Source organism: Balaenoptera borealis, assembly GCF_965194805.1.
Source record: "Balaenoptera borealis genome assembly, chromosome: 14".
Lineage (NCBI taxonomy): Eukaryota > Metazoa > Chordata > Mammalia > Artiodactyla > Balaenopteridae > Balaenoptera > Balaenoptera borealis.
Window position 1 is genome coordinate 80,557,872 of NC_138875.1, and position 18,185 is coordinate 80,576,056.

The 18,185-nt window shown below is 45.1% G+C and overlaps 1 protein-coding gene across 3 annotated transcripts in view; it reads right to left on the bottom strand.

Moving 5' to 3' along the window:
• Positions 1-1,836: 1,836 nt before the first annotated feature.
• The window catches only part of VSIG10 (V-set and immunoglobulin domain containing 10), a 39,767-nt gene continuing 23,418 nt past the window's right edge, over positions 1,837-18,185 (bottom strand). For 2 of the 3 annotated variants that reach the window (XM_082354958.1, XM_082354957.1), the window contains 6 exons: positions 17,269-17,529; positions 10,536-10,829; positions 7,582-7,692; positions 7,252-7,267; positions 5,538-5,749; positions 1,837-4,617 (listed from right to left, as the gene is read on the bottom strand). In XM_082354958.1, the coding sequence (XP_082211084.1) occupies positions 4,562-4,617; positions 5,538-5,749; positions 7,252-7,267; positions 7,582-7,692; positions 10,536-10,829; positions 17,269-17,529 (950 nt within the window). In that variant the 3' untranslated portion in view covers positions 1,837-4,561. The remainder of the gene's footprint in view (positions 4,618-5,537; positions 5,750-7,251; positions 7,268-7,581; positions 7,693-10,535; positions 10,830-17,268; positions 17,530-18,185) is intronic. The other variant, XR_014234314.1, reaches the window with a different exon arrangement.

An 18,185-nucleotide genomic window follows, 5' to 3' on the forward strand; every position in this document is an offset into this window, starting at 1 on the left:
GAAAAGCAAAGACTGAGGAGAGAACTGGGGGGATGGGGTCCCGGAACCCCGGCAGGAGAGAAGAAATGAGGCAGAGGAGTACGATTGGCAACCTGAGGCGGCGGGGAGCTCAGAGGTTAAATGGGAGCCGCGGTAGAGGAATGAAAGGGCTGAGTAGGAGTAAAAGTGTAGGATGAGAGGAAGGCGTCAGCCGCCGTTGCTTAAAAAATGGGAACCAGAAAAAAAAAGCCCAGCGGAAAATGGAGGGTGAAAACATGCACGTGCCACGATTAAAAGGGGCGGACAGCAAGGGGCAGCTAGCCAGAGAAAAAGAGGGGTCAAAAGTGGTGGGAGGGTCCAGAAATGGACAAGCTGGGTGAACGTGGGTGTGACCCAGGAAGCCTGAGGGACAGCACGGAACAGAAGTGAAAACAGGCGGAGGTAAAATGAGGGGCTGGGAAAACAGAGGCTTGGATTAAACACACACGGGACATGAAAATGGAGGGACTGGGTTAAAAAGAACATGGGGGGACTTCCCTGGTGGCGCAGTGGTTAAGAATCTGCCTGCCAGTGCAGGGGACACGGGCTTGAGCCCTGGTCCGGGAAGATCCCACATGCCGCGGAGCAGCTAAGCCCGTGTGCCACAACTACTGAGCCCGCGTGCTGCAACTACTGAAGCCCGCGCACCTAGAGTCCATGCTCTGTAACAAGAGAAGCCACTGCAATGAGAAGCCTGTGCGCAAAAACTTAGACCAAACGCAGCCTAAATAAATAAATAAATAAATTTATTAAAAAAAAAAAAAAAAAAAACATGGGAAACTGAGGTGAAGGTAGGAATCATGGGTTTGGTTAAAAAGGAAGGAAGTTGAAAATGGGACAGCTTTGATTAGAGCTTAGGAAGCTTGGAATGAAGTAAAGAAACGGGAGAGATGAATGACCCAAGAGAAAGGCCTAGAACAGGAACAGGGAGTGGAGTTGGGCCACCTCAAGTGGGAGGTGAGGTGACACATTCTGGGGACTACAATTAGCTGAACCCTGTGAGAAACTCCAAAACCACCAACTGCTACAAGGACCAGACAGCTGATATAAATTGTCTTTTCAGACAGCCCATCAGTCTACTGCTCCATGACAACTCCTACCCTAGCCCTTTAATATTAGAAAGCATGCAATCTGACCAAGGGAATTCCCTGGTGGTCCAGGGGTTAGGACCTCGTGCTTTCACTGCCAAGGGCACGGGTTCAATCCCTGGTCAGGGAACTAATATCCTGCAAGCCGCAGGGCATGGCAAACAAAACAAAAAACAATCTGACCAGGGACTTCCCTGGTGGCACAGTGGTTAAGAATCTGCCTGCCAGTGCAGGGAACATGGGTTTGAGCCCTGGTCCAGACAGATCCCACATGCCGTGGAGCAACTAAGCCCATGAACCACAACTACTGAAGCCCGCGCACCTAGAGCCCGTGTTCTGCAACAAAAAGAAGCCACGGCAGTGAGAAGCCCGCGCACTGCAACAAAGAGTAGCCCCTGCTCACCACAACTAGAGGAAGCCCACGCACAGCAACGAAGACCCAACACCGCCAAAAATAAATAAATAAATAAAACAATCTGACCAAAAAGAGGCGTGTGTTTGAGGGTATGTAGCGAGAAAACAATGGAGAACAAATTTCTCGAGGAGTTTAGGAGAGATGAGAGGGTGGGTAGGATCTACAAGTCGTGGAAAAGAATAACACGGCAACAAAGACAATATTGTTACCAATATTGGGAAAGCTAATTAAAAAAACAAAAATTGTGGGCAGCAAATCCACTTCCCCAAATCTTTCAGTTTATTAATCAGGTCTAAATGAAGATGACTAAAGCAGTTATTTAAAAATAACTTTATTCCATTATCTTAAAAAAATCCATATTATACCCTCAGAATGAATTTCTCCCAACTTTGCCTCCACACCAATTATTAAAATGTAAATAATGCAGAGGGATCTGTTTCGTTCTTTTTGCAGCAGTTCCTGGCAAGGACCATGGTGAGAAATACCGGTTGGCACATGTTGCATCATAATAAACTTTACCCAGCAAGGATGATTTTCCAGGTTTCAGTGCCTGGGTTAGGGACATTTTCCATCATGGGCTTTCCGGCTGCAGTAATAGGGTTGGTGTGTGCTTGTGAGAATGGGAGCTGATATTAAAGCCACAGGATTATGACAGCCCCTTTCCCAATGTCCACCAGGTTTTGAGAAAAAGGAATGTCAGTTGCGATGGCCTGGAAGTATTTATCTTCCCGGTTCTGGTAAGTATATCTCCTCCTCTCCAGTTCACAATACATTCAGATAAGATTTTATTTTAAAGCACAATGTAACAAGTTGGACTTTGCCACAGAAAGTCTGTAACCCGCTGTCAACGTACTGGTGGAGTTGGGGATGGGTCATCTTAAAGAAAAGAAAAAAAGCCCTAATTCTTTAAAAATCCTTAAAGCTTGCAGACCCCCCAGTACCTCAGCTCGTAACTGACCCAGCAATATTGTCTGTGCACACAGGGCTCAGATATAAGGGACGACAATCACAGCTCAGCTGCGCAAGGGTTAATAATGTTTGGCACCAAGACCCTGAAGCTCCCATTTACTAGTGGAAAAATCCTGCCTCAAAGATTTCCCTATCATCAGGTGTGCATGCAGGAGAAGAGGAAGTCGCAGGGGGCATCTCAGTGATCTTGCAAATCATTCTCTGCATGCCCAGCTAGGGATTTTTTTTTTTTTTCCTAATAGTTTCTTTGCTTTTTCCCTTTTTAAATATGGTCGCCTCTGCAGGGTGGACTGTCGGATCCAGAGACTAGCTCAGTGTTCAGTGAGTTTAAACACAACCTGTCAAGTATCTGTTCTGAAATGACACTAACTTAGACTGGTTAGAGTGGTTAAAAATGTGAGGTTCCACGCAGCGAAAGACCCAGCCCAACAAGAGGACTGCAGGTCACAGCTATCCCTGACGGGTCGACACTGCAGCCAGCCTCTGACCTCCGCGGTGTTCTGAGCTGGGGACAGGGCTCACTTCTAGTGACTCCCTCAGTTTAGTTCCTTCATCCAAGAAAGTGGACCTGCTGCAACCACACCTGCAGGGTAACCCTGCAGGTAACACACCTCTCATCTTAGGAGTCCCAGGTCCTGTTATTGGAGAGCGAAGTTCCCCTTTAAGTCGTGCCCATCAGAGCAGGATATGCAACATTGAAGAGTGCAAATTCAAGTCAGATTTTCAAGTTTAGCACACATATTTTACACCCTTAGAAGGTCCCTGACATTTAAGAGATTAGGATGAAATTAGAAAGAAAAAAAAAGTCTCTAAACTGTACAGGGAACAGCAGCAGCTTAAACTCATCATATGTTATTTTCATTCAAAACTTAGCATTATTGAGCAGCGTATCTTCATAACATCCTTAAGAAGTAGGAAGGAAACAAGCTTTCCCATTCCCATTTCCAAGATCAAGAAACCGAGGCCAGACGAACTGATCTACTCTGTTACAAAACATTTCTCCTTGCCTTTTTCAAAGCCACAGGAGAAAGGAAGGATGGGAAAGTCTGAAAGCTAATAGTGCATCACCTAAGAGGCTTTTCTATAAACACGAAGCTCTGGAAAATGCGAGATTCTAATGAAAGGCGCTTCCTCTTATCAGCCCCTACCTCTTTTGAAAAGAATTCTATCTCCAGGGAGGCAAAAATCCCCAGGAGAGCTCTGATGATGCCCTGGTCTGGAATATTCTACAGAGAATGGAAGGCCCAGGCAGCAGTTTGTAACTGAACAGTTGACATTTTTCTTCTTCCGCTAAGGAAGGCAAAGGAGAAGATAACTAACATCTACGGAGCACCTCCTAGGCACTCTCACATCCTGAAGTACCTTGGTCCCCACCATAACCCTGTAAGATAGGTGTGATTTCACCCATTTCACAGATGAAGAAATTGAGGCTCAGGGGAGAGGTAAAGCTACCTGCCCAAGCCCATGAAACAGGTAAGGAGCAGAGTCCAGATTCAAGACCAGGTGTTTCCGACTCAAAACCCAAACCAAAGTGCCTCCCTCTGATTAGCCTCAGTAGCCGACCCCCCTCACCTTTTCCAGAGAGCTGATGTGTGCCTGGTTCCTCAGCTCAGCTGGGCAGTGAGAAAGGAAGTGTCCTTATTACCCCACACTATTCCCTTGTGTGCCGGGGCGAGCTGGTTACAGACCTTTAACAGTAACAAAGGGCGCCCAGGCCAAGTGCCTCCCCCCACTCCTGCTCCCCCATCTCAGCATCAGTCAACCTGGAGAAAGCCAGGGGCACAGTGACAGGGGCACCTCAGATACCAAATGCAGCTTTCCCCCCACACACTGCCCGTTCCAAAGCTTTTCAACATCTTTGAGAAAACTTACAGTAAATCAAACCAATTTAGAAAAAAGAAAAAAAAAGGGAAGGAAAGATGTGTGTGTGTTTTCCTTTTTTTGCTGAGAGCCACAAACCGTTTTCAGCCCTCAGGCAGGGATGCAAGTCAAGTGAAGCAGAATATAAAACTCATCTTCGATGTAGCTTTCCAAGCTTTTGAGACAGGATAACAAAGGACAGTTGTCTTCTTCAAACTGGCCTGTCTTCTTCTTGAATGATGTCACTCTGCTGCTCACTGCTGTCATCTGTACAGGAGGGAAAAGTAGACCCAACTCTGAGTAATCTCAATAGGGGTGACTCTGTTTCCCTATCGGTTTTCTTTTCTTTTTTTTTTGTTTTTGTTTTTGTTTTGGCTACTCCGTGCGGCATGTGGGATCTTAGTTCCCTGACCAGGGATTGAACCTGTGCCCCCTGCAGTGGTAGCGCACAGCCCTAACCACTGGACCGCCAGGGAATTCCTCCCCCCCGCCGCAATCAGTTTTCAGTCACCTCTATTTCTAGACCTTTACTGATGACTTTGTGGAGGAGCAGGTGGGTCAGGGTGTATATCCCCGCCTTTACCTGTTCTTTCCACTCAAAATCCTCTGACATGCTTGACACTGCCCACCCTCCACACTCTTGGCTTCTGCCATTCCCCTCGCCTGGACCACCCTCTCCTTTCTGCTTATTCAAACTTAGCTGTCCTGAAAGACGTGCCTCACAGCCCACATCTTCCATAAAACATCTCCCAACCAATGCACCCCTCAGGGCTCTCATCTTTCTCCTGAGGTTCTGTGATTTGTAAACGTATCATTCATCAGGCAAGGAATCAGATTCCTTCTTGCCAAAGCTCCTCTACTGCCCTCGCAAAGGGTTGGTTAAATCTTCCTGCTGTTTTCATTTCCCCCTCGTGTTTTAGTCTGTTCGCCCTAACTGGTCTCGTAAAGCCCTTCACCATCGGTCTTTCTTTTCTAGTGCCTGACAGTACCAATCTGTGCCTTTCCCAGAGCAGGCCCTTGATAAATATTTGTCCATTTAATTAGCGTGTTGGTAGTTGATAGGAGATTCTGATTCTAGACTAAACTTTAAGTGTCTTTCCCAACCTTTAAAAGACAGACCCTTGGAGATTTCTTCCGGGGAAGCCCACCACAACCTCGCAGAGAGCTTCTAAGGACAAAGAGCTTACCCTGCAGAGCCTGGAGTCCATTGGCCATGCGGTCCACGTTCCCATTCACCAGTGCGGTCACTCTGTGGATGTGGCCGTACTTGGTTACTTCTTTTGGCGACTCGTGCCTCTCACTTGCTTCCTCCTCTTCCTCTTCGGCAGCATCTTCCTCCTCCTCCACCTCTTCCTCTTCTGAGTCCACCAAAACCATGACATCACCCATGTCTTGCCTCCTAATTTCCAGAAGGGGAGAAATAATCAAGAAGATACCCTGTTTTCTCCAACTTCAGCCCTCGCTGAATAGGAAACACTTGGTTCTTTGCAGCCCCTCTGGTAACATGGAAAATTCTTCATGTATTCAACTTGGTTGAGTCGTGAGATGACAGTGCGGTTGTAACCTCGCAGAGAGATGCTGCCGAAGACTGTCTAGATAACTGTATCCTGTGCTGGGTGAGTTTTATCACTCCACCTCTCCCCACCCTGTGGCTCCTCAGGCAGATGACCTCATTGTCCCAAGCACCCACCATTTCAGTTCCCCTCACAGCACGTACACAGACGCTCTGTTCCTTTCCTGAAATGCCCTTCTTTCTCCTGCGCTTACTGAAATTTCTCCACCTTTTCATTATTCAAGGCCCAAGTAAAGTCCTCTGCCTCCCCCTGAAGCCTTGAACTATGAGTGAATTTGGCGTCCACGGGCAGCGGTTTGGCACTGAATTGTTCTCTAGCTTGTTGCTGGCTCTTGCCTGCCCAGCCAGACTGTACATTTCACGGGCTAGTCACAGTCCGAAGAGCATTACATTCTCATTTCATCCTTACAGCCCGCCTCTGAGAAACAGATGAGGAGACAAAGGCTCAGAGAGGGTCAGGGATTTTCCAGGAGCCACGGGCTTCACGGGCAGAGCTGCCATGTGAACCCAGGTCCATTCATTCCAAAGCCTTTTCCCATTATGCCAAGCTGCTCCCTTCTGTGAAAAATAAGCCTGGGGAATGACAGATTCATTCCAGAATGACCCTCAAAAACAGGGCAGTAAAGGTAACACTTTCTGTTGAAAGATGGTCCCAGAACAATAAAATCCCCTCATTATGAATGATGGTCCCAGAACAGTAATACCGCATAGTTATAAATGGATAAGAGGAGCAAAGAGAAGAGTTCTTTGCTTCCACCCAGAATCTCCTTAGGAGGCTAAATACGTAAGTTCCATTTAGCTGCTTTGCCCCTGCTGAGGTTTCCTTTTGGGAGGGGCTTCTGGGCATGCTCAGACTACTCTTCCAAAACATGCTGTAAGACTATGACTTATTCTTCCTTTTAGAAAAGGAAAACTAGATAAAATAAATGCATGAATGACCGGGCTCAACATGTACATGCTGTCTTTATGCCTCAGTGACAGTCCAGCAAGGTGCCTCGCCCCGAGGTCTGGCGTCGTAAAAAGAGCACAGACTTTGGAATCGGGTCAGGCCCAGGTCTGACTGCAGGCACGGCCGCTCACTTCCTGCAGAGCTTGCAGAAGCTCACTGAGCCTCCCTCGACTTGTCTGGAACACGGAGACAACAGCAGCACCCTGAAGAGTTCATGACGGGGTTGTAATAATGCCTGAGGAAGCACCAGCCCCGTGTCTGGCCCGTGGTAGGTCCCCAGTGGCGGTGGTTATTATTGTTCTTATGAAACATTATAAACAAAACGTCAGTGAAGACATCATGGAAATGGATTTTTGATTTGAGTCTAGGGAACACTCACCTGAAAGTGCTTCCTACTGAAAGGAGAAAGGAAAAAACATTAATATCCAATAATATCCACTTCGGCCTCACAGAAGTTTCTAATCAATCTAACATTTACAAAAGAATGGACAATGAGAAAACTGACCCAATACGAGAGATGACAGGGTGTTCAGGAGTGGTTCTTAGGTGCTGCATTATTGCACATCTGCACCCAATTTGGAAACCTCTCGAATGGAGCTTCAGGTGGGAGCATAACAGGGGCCACCTTCCCCCACCCACACCCTCTCAAGGAGCCTGAGAGAGAAGCAAAGGGACCCAGGAAGCCCTTACCGTTCCGGGAAGCCCTTACCTTTCCAGCAGAACACAGGGCTGTAGTACAGCAGAAGCCCGGAGATAATGGCCAGTCCCAGCAGAAGGAGGCTCACGATGGTGCCCACAATTCCCCCGATGTTTACAGGTTCTGCAAAGACAAATCACACCCTTGACTCGGCCACGTGATACACACAGCTAGGAGGGCAATACCTCCTCTCCTCTGCCTGGATCCTACTCTTATCTCGGTTTCATGACCTTGGGCAAGGCATATGACCTCTCTGCAGAGCAAGATAAAGTTCTCATTTTTCTACTTCAGACAGCTTGTGGGAATCAAACAAAGCATGTGATGCAAAAGAACACTGGAGGGGGGTGTGGTGGTGGGATGAACTGGGAGATTGGGATTGACATATATACACTCATATGTATAAAATAGATAACGAATAAGAATTAGTTATGTAAAACTAATTTTATATAAAAATATAATTTTATATAAAAATATAAAATAAAATTCAAAAAATAAATTAAATAAATAAAAAGTAAAAACAGAAAAAAAAAAAAAGAAGAACATTGGAAAGTTAAAATCTCTGTGTCTCCACACATCAAGCCTGCTGTTAAGGCCATAGTAATTAAGAGTGTGAGTTACTGGTGCCACAATGAAGTGATCAATAGAACAGAATAGGGAGGGTCTTCCCTGGCAGTCCAGTGGTTAAGACTCAGCGCTTCAGGACTTCCCTGGTGGCGCAGTGGTTAAGAATCCGCCTGCCAATGCAGGGGACATGGGTTCGATCCCTGGTCGGGGAAGAGCCCATATGCCACAACTAAGCCCGTGAGCCACAACTACTGAGCCTGCACTCTAGAGCCTGCAAGTCACAACTACTGAAGCCCGTGCGCCTAGAGCCCGTGCTCTGCAACAAGAGAAGCCACCGCAATGAGGAGCCCTCTTGCCACGACTAGAGAAAAGCCCGTGCACAGCAACGAAGACCCAATGCAGCCAAAAATAATAAATAAATAAATAAATGAATTTATTAAAAAAAAAAAAAAAAAAAGACTCAGCGCTTCCCTGGTCGGGGAAACTAAGATCCCGCATGCTGCTTGGGACGGCCAAAAATATATATATATTTAAAAAAAGAGAACAGAATAGGAAATCCAAGAACAGGTCCACACACAGAAGGAAACTTGATATAGGACAGCCTAGTGAGTAGAAGAGGAACTCTTCAGGATGTGGTGCTAGACCAAATAGTTATCCAAATTGGGGGGTAGAGGAAACTTGATGTCTACCTCACATCATTCACAAAAATCAATTCTAGATGGACTACAGAGTTAACTATGAAAGGCAAGTGTTAAAACTTTTAAGAAAATATGGAAGAATACTTTCATGACCATAGGATAGATAAGGATTTCTTAAGACACAAAAATTGCTAATGATATAAGAACAGATTCATAAAGTCAACAACATTAAAGTAAGAATGTCTGCAAATCGAAGGATACCATAAAGAAAACAAGAAAGACAACTGAAAGGAGATATTTGTAACATATAAAACTAACAATTAGCATATGGAATTTCTAAAGAACTCCTATATATCTATAGGAAAGGGGAAAACGTCAAAAGACACAATTATGTATTTCGCAGACGAAACATAAATAGCAAATAAACATATGAAATAATGCTCAGCCTTCTTAGTAATCAGACACATTCAAATTAGAACCACAGTGAGATTTCATTTTACACCTACTTGATGGGCAAAAATCACAAAGTCTGTGGGTGAAAATGTGGAACAACTGCCGTTGCAAATGGAAATTGGTATAACCACTTTGGAAAATAATTTGATGTTATCTCATAGATAAAAATGCACATAACCTAACCTTCATTTCTACTCCTTGTACAAATATTCTAGAGAAATATTTGCCTGGAGACCTGGGTATATGTACACAAGGGGCTGGTAAAAAGGTTTCCATAGCAACACCGTTTGTTCATCACAACAAAAAAATCAGAAGCAGCACAAACATCCATCAGCAGGAAAATCAATAACTTAGTTGTGGAGTAGTGATACAATGGAAAATTATACAGCAGTACAGAGGTACAAAGTATAATTATACACATCAGCATGAATAAATTCTGGAAACAAAATGTGGGATAAAAAAGGCAAATTACAAAAGACTACATTTGTATGGTAACAACCATTTTTCAAAACTCTAAAACAAACAATATATTATGTAGAAATGTGTACGTATGCAGCATATTTTTTCTTAAATAAAACATGAAACTCAGGATAGTGGTTACCTTTTTCAGAAGGCCCAGTATGAGCCTGGAAATGGACCTACAGGTAGGGTTGCCAGATAAAATACTGTGTGCCCACTTAAATTTGGATTTCAGATAAACAATGAATAATTTTTTTAGAATAAGTATGTCCCAAAAAAAAAAAAAAAAAAAAAGAATAAGTATGTCCCAAGCAATACTGGGGTCGTACATTAAAAAAAAAAATTGTTTGTTTTTTGTTTTTCTGAAATACAAATTTAAGTGAGCATCCTGTTTTTTTAGCTTTGCTATTGTTGTTTTCTAAATCTGGCCACACTATCTGCAGGTAATTCCAGCAGCGTTGGCACTGTTCTATATCGTAAGTGGGATGTTACTTTCCTGGGTGTTCATTTTGCTATTATGTTTCTCAGCTTACATTTTATATATATGTATATATATAAATTATATCTACTTTATACATGTATGTATTTTATTTATATATATATATATTTATTTTTCCTTTAGGATGTAACAGATATTAAATAACTTTTTTATCCCTATGCAAATGTTAGAGATTTAGGACTGGACAATAATTTTCCCATCCACCTTGTCAAGCCACAGGGAAGCAGATAGGCCTTCTCCCAGATGGCAGTGACCCACATGTAGGGAGGCACCAAGCTGTCCCCATGCTGATGCCAGGTCCTCTGAAGCTCTCGGCCCTCCTCCTCCTCCTCCTCCGGGGCCACTTCACTCACCTTTCACGCTCAACCAGATGTCCACCTCCCTGACCCCCACGGGGTTCTCAGCCCGGCAGACATAGTAGCCCTCGTCCAGGTCCTGGGAGCAGTTGCGGATGGTGAGCGTGGAGCTCTGGCCACTCTGGGCGATGAGGTGGTGGCCGCTGGGCTGGATGACGACCTCCGGCTGGGTGAGGTTGCTCAGCCACAGGATCTTGGCGGGGGGGTAGGCTCCAGACACTTCGCAGGTGAGCGTCACATTGCCTCCCACGAAACAAGTCTTCATGGGCTCAGAGAGAAGGGAGGGGCTCCCTGACCATCAGAAGAAGGTAAAGAAAGACAAACGTTGAAGGAGATTCAATCGGTGGTCTGAGAATTTCAAGAATATTACTTCTTCCAAACAAAGCAACTCCAGGAACTTCTGTACTGCACCTGGTCTCACATAATAATAAAAGCTAATATTTGTTGAACATTCAATGGGCTAGGCACCATTCTACTTATTAACCCAATTAATAATTCTCACAACAGTCTTGCAGATGGGGAAACTGTGGCACAGAGAACGTTAAGTAACTTGCTCAAAGTCACATGACTAAATAAGTGAGCAGCTAGGATTTAGGGGGAACAAATGTCCTGGTTTGTGCAAGGCTGAGGGGGTTCCCAGGACCTGGGGGCTTTCAGTGCTAAAACTGGTGAAGTCCCGGGCAAACCAAGATGAGTTGGTCACTCTATGTAAGAATGGAACCCAAGGAGTCACGCTTTTGTGGTCCACATCTCCTTACTTCTTATGCTGTAAGCTTCTATGTATAATAACCATACTGATCAGGTAAGATATGGGCACACAACCTGACAAGGGCGTTCCAGGGGACAGAAGGCAGCTGTATTAGTTTCCTGTTGCTGCTATAACAAATTGCACAAACTTAGCAGTTAAAACAACACAAATTTATCCTTTTATAGTTCTGGAGGTCAGAAGTCCGAAATAATCTTGCAGAACTAAAATCAAGGTGTTGGCAGAGCTGGTTCCTTCTGGAGGCTCTAGGTGAGAATCCATTTCCTTGTTTTGTCAGCTTCTAGAAAGGAGCCACCTGCATTCCTTGGCTTGTAGTCCCTTCCTTGAATTACTCCTACCTCTTGCATCTGTCATCACTTCTCACTACTGCATGTGACCCTCCTGCCTCCCTCTTATAAGGACCCTTGGGATCACACTGGGCCCACCCAGATAACCCAGGACACTCTCCCCATCTCAAATTCTTAATCACAGATGCAAAGTCCCTCTACCATGTAAGGTAACATTATCACAGGTTCTGGGGATTAGGATGTGGACATCTTTTGGGGGCCATTCTTCTGTCTAACACAGGTCTGTCCTAGAAAACTCAGAATGTGGCGTCCCTGTGGCCTTGGGGTCTGATTTAAGTGGGACACAGGGAGCTATGAGGTCTACTATGGCGATCTACTTGTATCCTTCGCAAGAGAAGCCTTTTCCCAAAATGCACACCCTCTTGGGAAGGGTAGCAAATTCATCTTGGGAGGATTTATGAAATCCATATTTTCAGCAGCTGAGGGATACAGAGAAGCATGTTGGGTTCCTGCCCTGGAGAGTGAAACTACATGCTTCCCCTTGGCATTTGTTCCAAGAGAGAAACTAGGGTTTCACTGCTGGCATCTGGGGAAGGGGGAAGGGGCAAGGGGGTGGGGGTGGAACAACCCAGAAGCCTCTCTCTCTAGGTCAGGTTAACAGAAGAGAATACCCCAAACCTGGTTTTGCTCAGAAAACTCACCTGCGGACACCCCTTCTTGGATCAACAGTCAGATTCCCCCCATGTTGCTAAATCACTCCTTCCCCGCTTTATGGTTAACCAGAATTTCCTTTAGGGTCACAAAGCCAGCAGCAGTGACAAGCCTCATCAGTATGTCTGTATTTGGGGGTCCCAAACCAAAGTCTGATAAATGGCCCCCTCCTCCTTTATTAAAAGCAAAACAAACAATTCCCCCGGTGCACCTCCCCTGAACCCCAAACAAACATCATGTATTTTTGCCAAACACAGCACTCACCCCTCAGACAGCTGGGTCACCATCCAGCTAGTGTGGCACCTATAAATTCAACAAGTTTCACTTAAAGGGATGCTGTATCAGGGGTGGGGCAGGTGCTGCTGGGCCCTCACAGATCTGCAGGAGGCGGACGACAAGCTGGGGCCGCCGCGCACGGGGCTCCGTAACACTGCAGCTTATCGTAGGCTGAGTTGGCGTCTTCAGTTTCGGGGCCTACACACCATATAAAGAGAGATCTGGGGAGCTCCCTGGCCGTCCAGTGGTTAGGACTTGGCGTTTTCACTGCTGGGTGGCCCAGGTTCAATCCCTGGTTGGGAAACTAAGATCCCACAAACTGTGTGGCACAGCTGAGAGAAAGAAAGAAAGAGAGAGGGAGGAAGGGAGGGAGGGAGAGAGAGAGAAAGAGAGAGAGAGAGAGAGAGAGAGAGAGGGAGGGAGGGAGGAAGAAAGAGAGAAAGAGAGAGAGAGGGAGGGAGGGAGGGGGAGAGAGAGAAAGAGAGAAAGAGAAAGAGAGAGGGAGGGAGGGGGAGAGAGAGAGAGAGAGAAAGAAGGAAGGAAGGAAGGGGAGGGAGGGAGGAAGAAAGAGAAAGAGAGAAAGAAGGAAGGAAGGAAGGGGAGGGAGGGAGGAAGAAAGAGAGAAAGAAAGAAAAAAGGAAGGAAGGAAGGAAGGAAAAGAAATGAAAGAAAAGAAAGGTAGATAGATAGGTAGGTAGATAGATAGATGATAGATAGATAGATCGATCAATCTGGGCAGCAGGAATCCCCGAAAGCATCACTTTTCATCAGCTTGGGGGCTACACTGCCCTGAATCCCTGAGGTGGACGTTAGCATTACACTTCAGTGACGTACTAGTCCTTTCAAGTGGAATGATCCAGAGACCCCTCGCCTGCAAGGGCCTTGCTACTCAAGGTGTGGTCCTCAGACCAGCAGCAACAGCACTTCCTGGAGGCAATTAGAAATGCAGATATTGGGTCCACCCAGACCAAGAGAGTCAGAATCTGCATTTTAACCAGCCCCCCCAGGTGACTTGTATGCACATCCAGGCTCGAGTGCCCAAGAGGGAGGCGGGGAGAACTGGACGGTGTCAGAGTCCGAGAAGGGTCCAGGCTCTGTGCTTGCTTCCTGTGCTCCTGGAATTGGGAAAACTTCTGGTCAGCTCCCTTCTCCAGACACATTTCTTAACCCTGAGCACATATTTAGATTCAAATTATTGGTCAAGTCTCAGGGGTCACAGGAATAAAGACTTAGGCAAGATCTGCAAATAAAATGGGAGGGTAAGGGCAAAATAACACAACCCCACCAGCTGCCTCTGCTAATTTCACCCTCTCTCAGCATCGGTCCATCATTTACTCACTTCCTGGGACTTACTTCCATAACACACTTCGGACATCCTCATTATGTACCACTCTGAGTGTGTATACTGCTTTCTATTTGCAGTCTGGGCAAGTCGGCTGCCTCTGTTTCACCATCGGTGAAATGGAGCGTCCTCCCCAAATTCATGTCCACCTAGAACCCCAGAATGTGATCTTATTCGGAAGTGGAGTCTTTGCAGATGTAACTAGTTAAGGATCTCAAGATGTAATCATCCTGGATTGAGGTGGGCCCTAAATCCAAGGACTGGTATCTTATAAGAAGAGGAGAGGCCACAGGGAGACATACACACAGAGGGGAAGTCACATGAAAACGGATGCAGAGACCAAAGTGATGCAGCCACAAGCCAAGGAACACATAGCACCATCAGGAGCTGGAAGAGGCCAGGAAGGATTCTCCCAGGAAGACTCTGATGGGAGCACGGCCCTGCCCACACCTTGATTTCAAACTTCTAGGCTCCAGAACTGAGAGAGAATAAACGGCTGTTGTTTTAAGCCACCAAGTTCGTGATACTTTGTTACAGCAGCTCCAGGAAACTAATTCTGAGGGATAATAGGAGCTCTCAGCTCACAGGGTGACTGAGGACTGAACGAGATACTGTGTGCAAAACACTTGGCACCTGCACTCTATCTGCACTCAGTAAATGTTAATGTCACCATCGCAGTTGACCCTTGAACAACATGGGGGTTGGGGGACCAACCTGCGAGAAATCTAAAAATCCACGTCCTGCTCTCTCTGCCTCAGAAACAAAGGAATTGATAAATGGCTCGCCCAAGGACAGGAAGCTGAAACAGTTTGGATAGAATCAGGACTCAAACCCTAGTTCTTTTGATTCTATATCCTGTGATCTCTAATCAGACACAAACTTTTCCCCACAGCGAGTTAATTTAAAGATCTGTAAAGTGAAAATACAGATACTACATTTATTGAAAAAAATCCACATGTATGTGGAACCGCGCAATTCAAACCTGTGGTGTTCAAGGGTCAGTTGTATTTGTGATATTGCCATTTCCTGCTTCACATTTGCCAGACTTCTCTCTCCAAGTAAAGTTTAAGTCCTTTAAAGGCAAAGACTCTGTATTCCTCCACAGTACCTGGAACCATGCTGAGCACCTAAATCCTACCCAAAAAGATTTGCTGGATCATGTGTGGAAGGTCACCAGGAAAGCAGTGAGCACTACCTGGATAAAAGCAAGAGCGCTGGGGTCAGACCAGCCTGGCTATGTGTTGGCTCTGTCACTTACGAGCCAGCTGATCTTGGGTAAATTAGTTCACACATGTTATCATCTGCAACTTACGAATCATCCTAATTTGCAGGCCACTGTGAGGATTACAAATAGTAAATTAATAAGAAAGAGTCAAAGACCTTCTGAGCGCAGAAACCTAAAAGAACAGGACTGAGAGGGGACTTCCCTGGTGGTCCAGTGGTTAAGACTCCGCGCTCCCAATGTAGGCGGTCCGGGTTCGATCCCTGGTCAGGCAACTATCAATAGATCCCACACGCTACAACTAAGACCCTGTGCAGCCAAATAAATAAATAAATGAATATTTATTAAAAAAAAAAAAAGAACAGGACTGACAGAGGTGAACCTTTCAAAATCAGAAACTGCTCATCACTAGCAGAAATGTGGTTTAGGAGCCAAATATGCCAGAAAAATATCTATAACGTGCATGACAGTTCTATGAAATTAACTGGCTCTTATGGAATAATAAGAAAAGATGAACAAGCCAATAGAAAAATGGACAAAATATGAACAGATAATTCACAGATAATATATAGGAAGTCAATACACATATGAAAATTATCAACTCCACCAGTGATCAAAGAAAACCAAATGAAAACAATATGCCATATCCGAACTAGCACACAGGAAAAATCTAAAAAATTAATAACACTCGATGTCGGTGGAAATACTGGGAAATGAGTACCCTCACGTGGTCTTTCTAGAGAGAGTGACTGCTAGGGTTTCTTTTGGGGGTGATGGAAATATTCTGGATTAGAATGGTGATGGTAGTACAACATTGTGAACATACTAAAAAAAAAAAAACAATGAATTATAAACTTAAAATAGTGAATTTTAGGGAATTTCCTGGTGGTCCAGTGGTTAGGACTCTGAGCTTTCACTGCCGAGGGCACAGTTTCGATCCCTGGTCGGGGAACTAAGATCCCACAAGCTGCACGGTGCGGCCAAAAAAAAAAAAATAGTTAAGTTTATATTATGTGACTTAAATCTCATTTTTAAAAAATTGTCCCAAAACCAATTGGGTCGGATTTGGCCCATGAGGCATAGTTCACCAACCCCTGTCCTAGGGCAGAAGGCGAGTCTTGGTCCCTTATGTTGCCCAAGGCCAGGTATGGTACCTGACACAGAGTGGACACTCGGGAGCAGTGTGCTGACTGAGTTAGTGGGACGGGTAAACCATCTGAATGTCACTTGCCTGGGAAAACAAGCACCTGCTGACACAGCAGGGCTCACTTCTCAGCATGTCAGCTCTCCACAGCTGCTCCTCTGAGGATTATCCTCATAAACTGTGAGGACAACCTCACCAGGGCCAACACAACCCAACACGCTCTGGCCCTGGCTTACTCATTGTATTGGCTTCCTGAGGCTGTTGTAACAAAGTACCACAAACGGGGTGGCTTAAAACAACAGATATTTATTCTCACAGTTTGGAAAGTCTGAAGTTCTAAATCAAGATGTCAGCACCTTGCCCTGTATGAATTCCTGGCCCACAGAAATCGTGAGATAATGACTGCTGTTTGAAGCCATTAAGTTCGGGGGTAATTTGTTCCATAACAGGAGGTAACTAGTAAATGAACCTTGTCTGTCTTGTTCACTGCTCCATCTTCAGTACTTAGAAACTGCAAGGGAAAACCAGTTTGGACTAGAAACAAGAAGTTTCATTAAGCATCTTTAAAGTTTGAAAGGAAGGGATGAAGAGGGCATTTGGGGTTAGCAGATGCAAACTAGTATATATAGAATGGATAAACAACAAGGTCCTACTGTATAGCACAGGGGACTATACTCAATATCCTGTGATAAACCAGAATGAAAAAGAATATAAAAAAGAATGTGTGTATACATATATTTGTGTGTGTGTGTGTGTGTGTGTGTGTGCAACTGAATCACTCTGCTGCAGAAATTAACACAATATTGTAAATCCAATATACTTCAATTAAAAAAAAAAAGCAAAAGGAAGGAAGAAATGGAAGGAATTCAGTTCACTCCAACACCCTGGGATTTCTTTCCCAGACCTTCTTTCAAAGGGTTGTCCCAGAAAAGAGGAAGGTGAGTGGACCCCAGAACCCCAGGACAAGGCAAAGCAGACTTACTGATCTGTACCACACAGCTGGCTCCCAACTCCGGCCCCACTATGTGGCTCCCGACACACTTGAACTTCTTGCCGTCCGACAGCTGGGGCTGGTTCAGCATCTCAACCCCCAGCTTTGATGTCCCCACAGCCACACCTCCTGGCTCTTCTGTCCACAGGAGGTCTGGGTCTGGGTATCCTCCGGCCCAGCGACAGCTGAGCTGCAGCGTGAACAATCCTGGTGACAGCTCTGCCCAGCACTGCAGGGCTGACGGAGGGGGTGCTGCAAAACACCAGAGGACGTGGCCTTAATCACAGACTAAGATGAGCCACTGGGCTGACCCTAAGGATTACAGAACCAGGGTATCAGAGAAACGTCAACCCCAGTTAGTGTACCTTGAGATAGCTCCTAGCACAAATCAGTGCCTGACACAAGTTGGGTTTCCTCGGCTGGGTGTTAAATCTTGGAAGAGATTTGCATTTCTCACTAGCCACGTGTGGCTATTTAAATTTTCATTAACTTAATTACAAATTTATTTCCTCCATCAGACTACTCACATTTCCTAGTCATCACACATGGTAGCTATTAGACCATACAGAAGAGAACATTTCCATCATCACAGAAAGTTCTACTGGACGCTGCTGGTCCCTAGAGGGAGTTGCAGGAAGAGGGAGATTTATTCATCCCCAAACCTCAACACACACTTTTTTTTTGCTATGTGCAAGTACCACTTAAAAAAAATATAAAAATTTAACAAATTACAAACCTGTTGTAACCTATGTGTTCATAATTATATATAAAATAATATATATTATATATGTATGTAGATAGTATATATATTATGTGTGTCATATACCTTTATATATTTTATATAATACATATAAATAGAAATTTGGATCTTATTTGTAGATATGTGGCATCTAAAAGAAAAATTATTG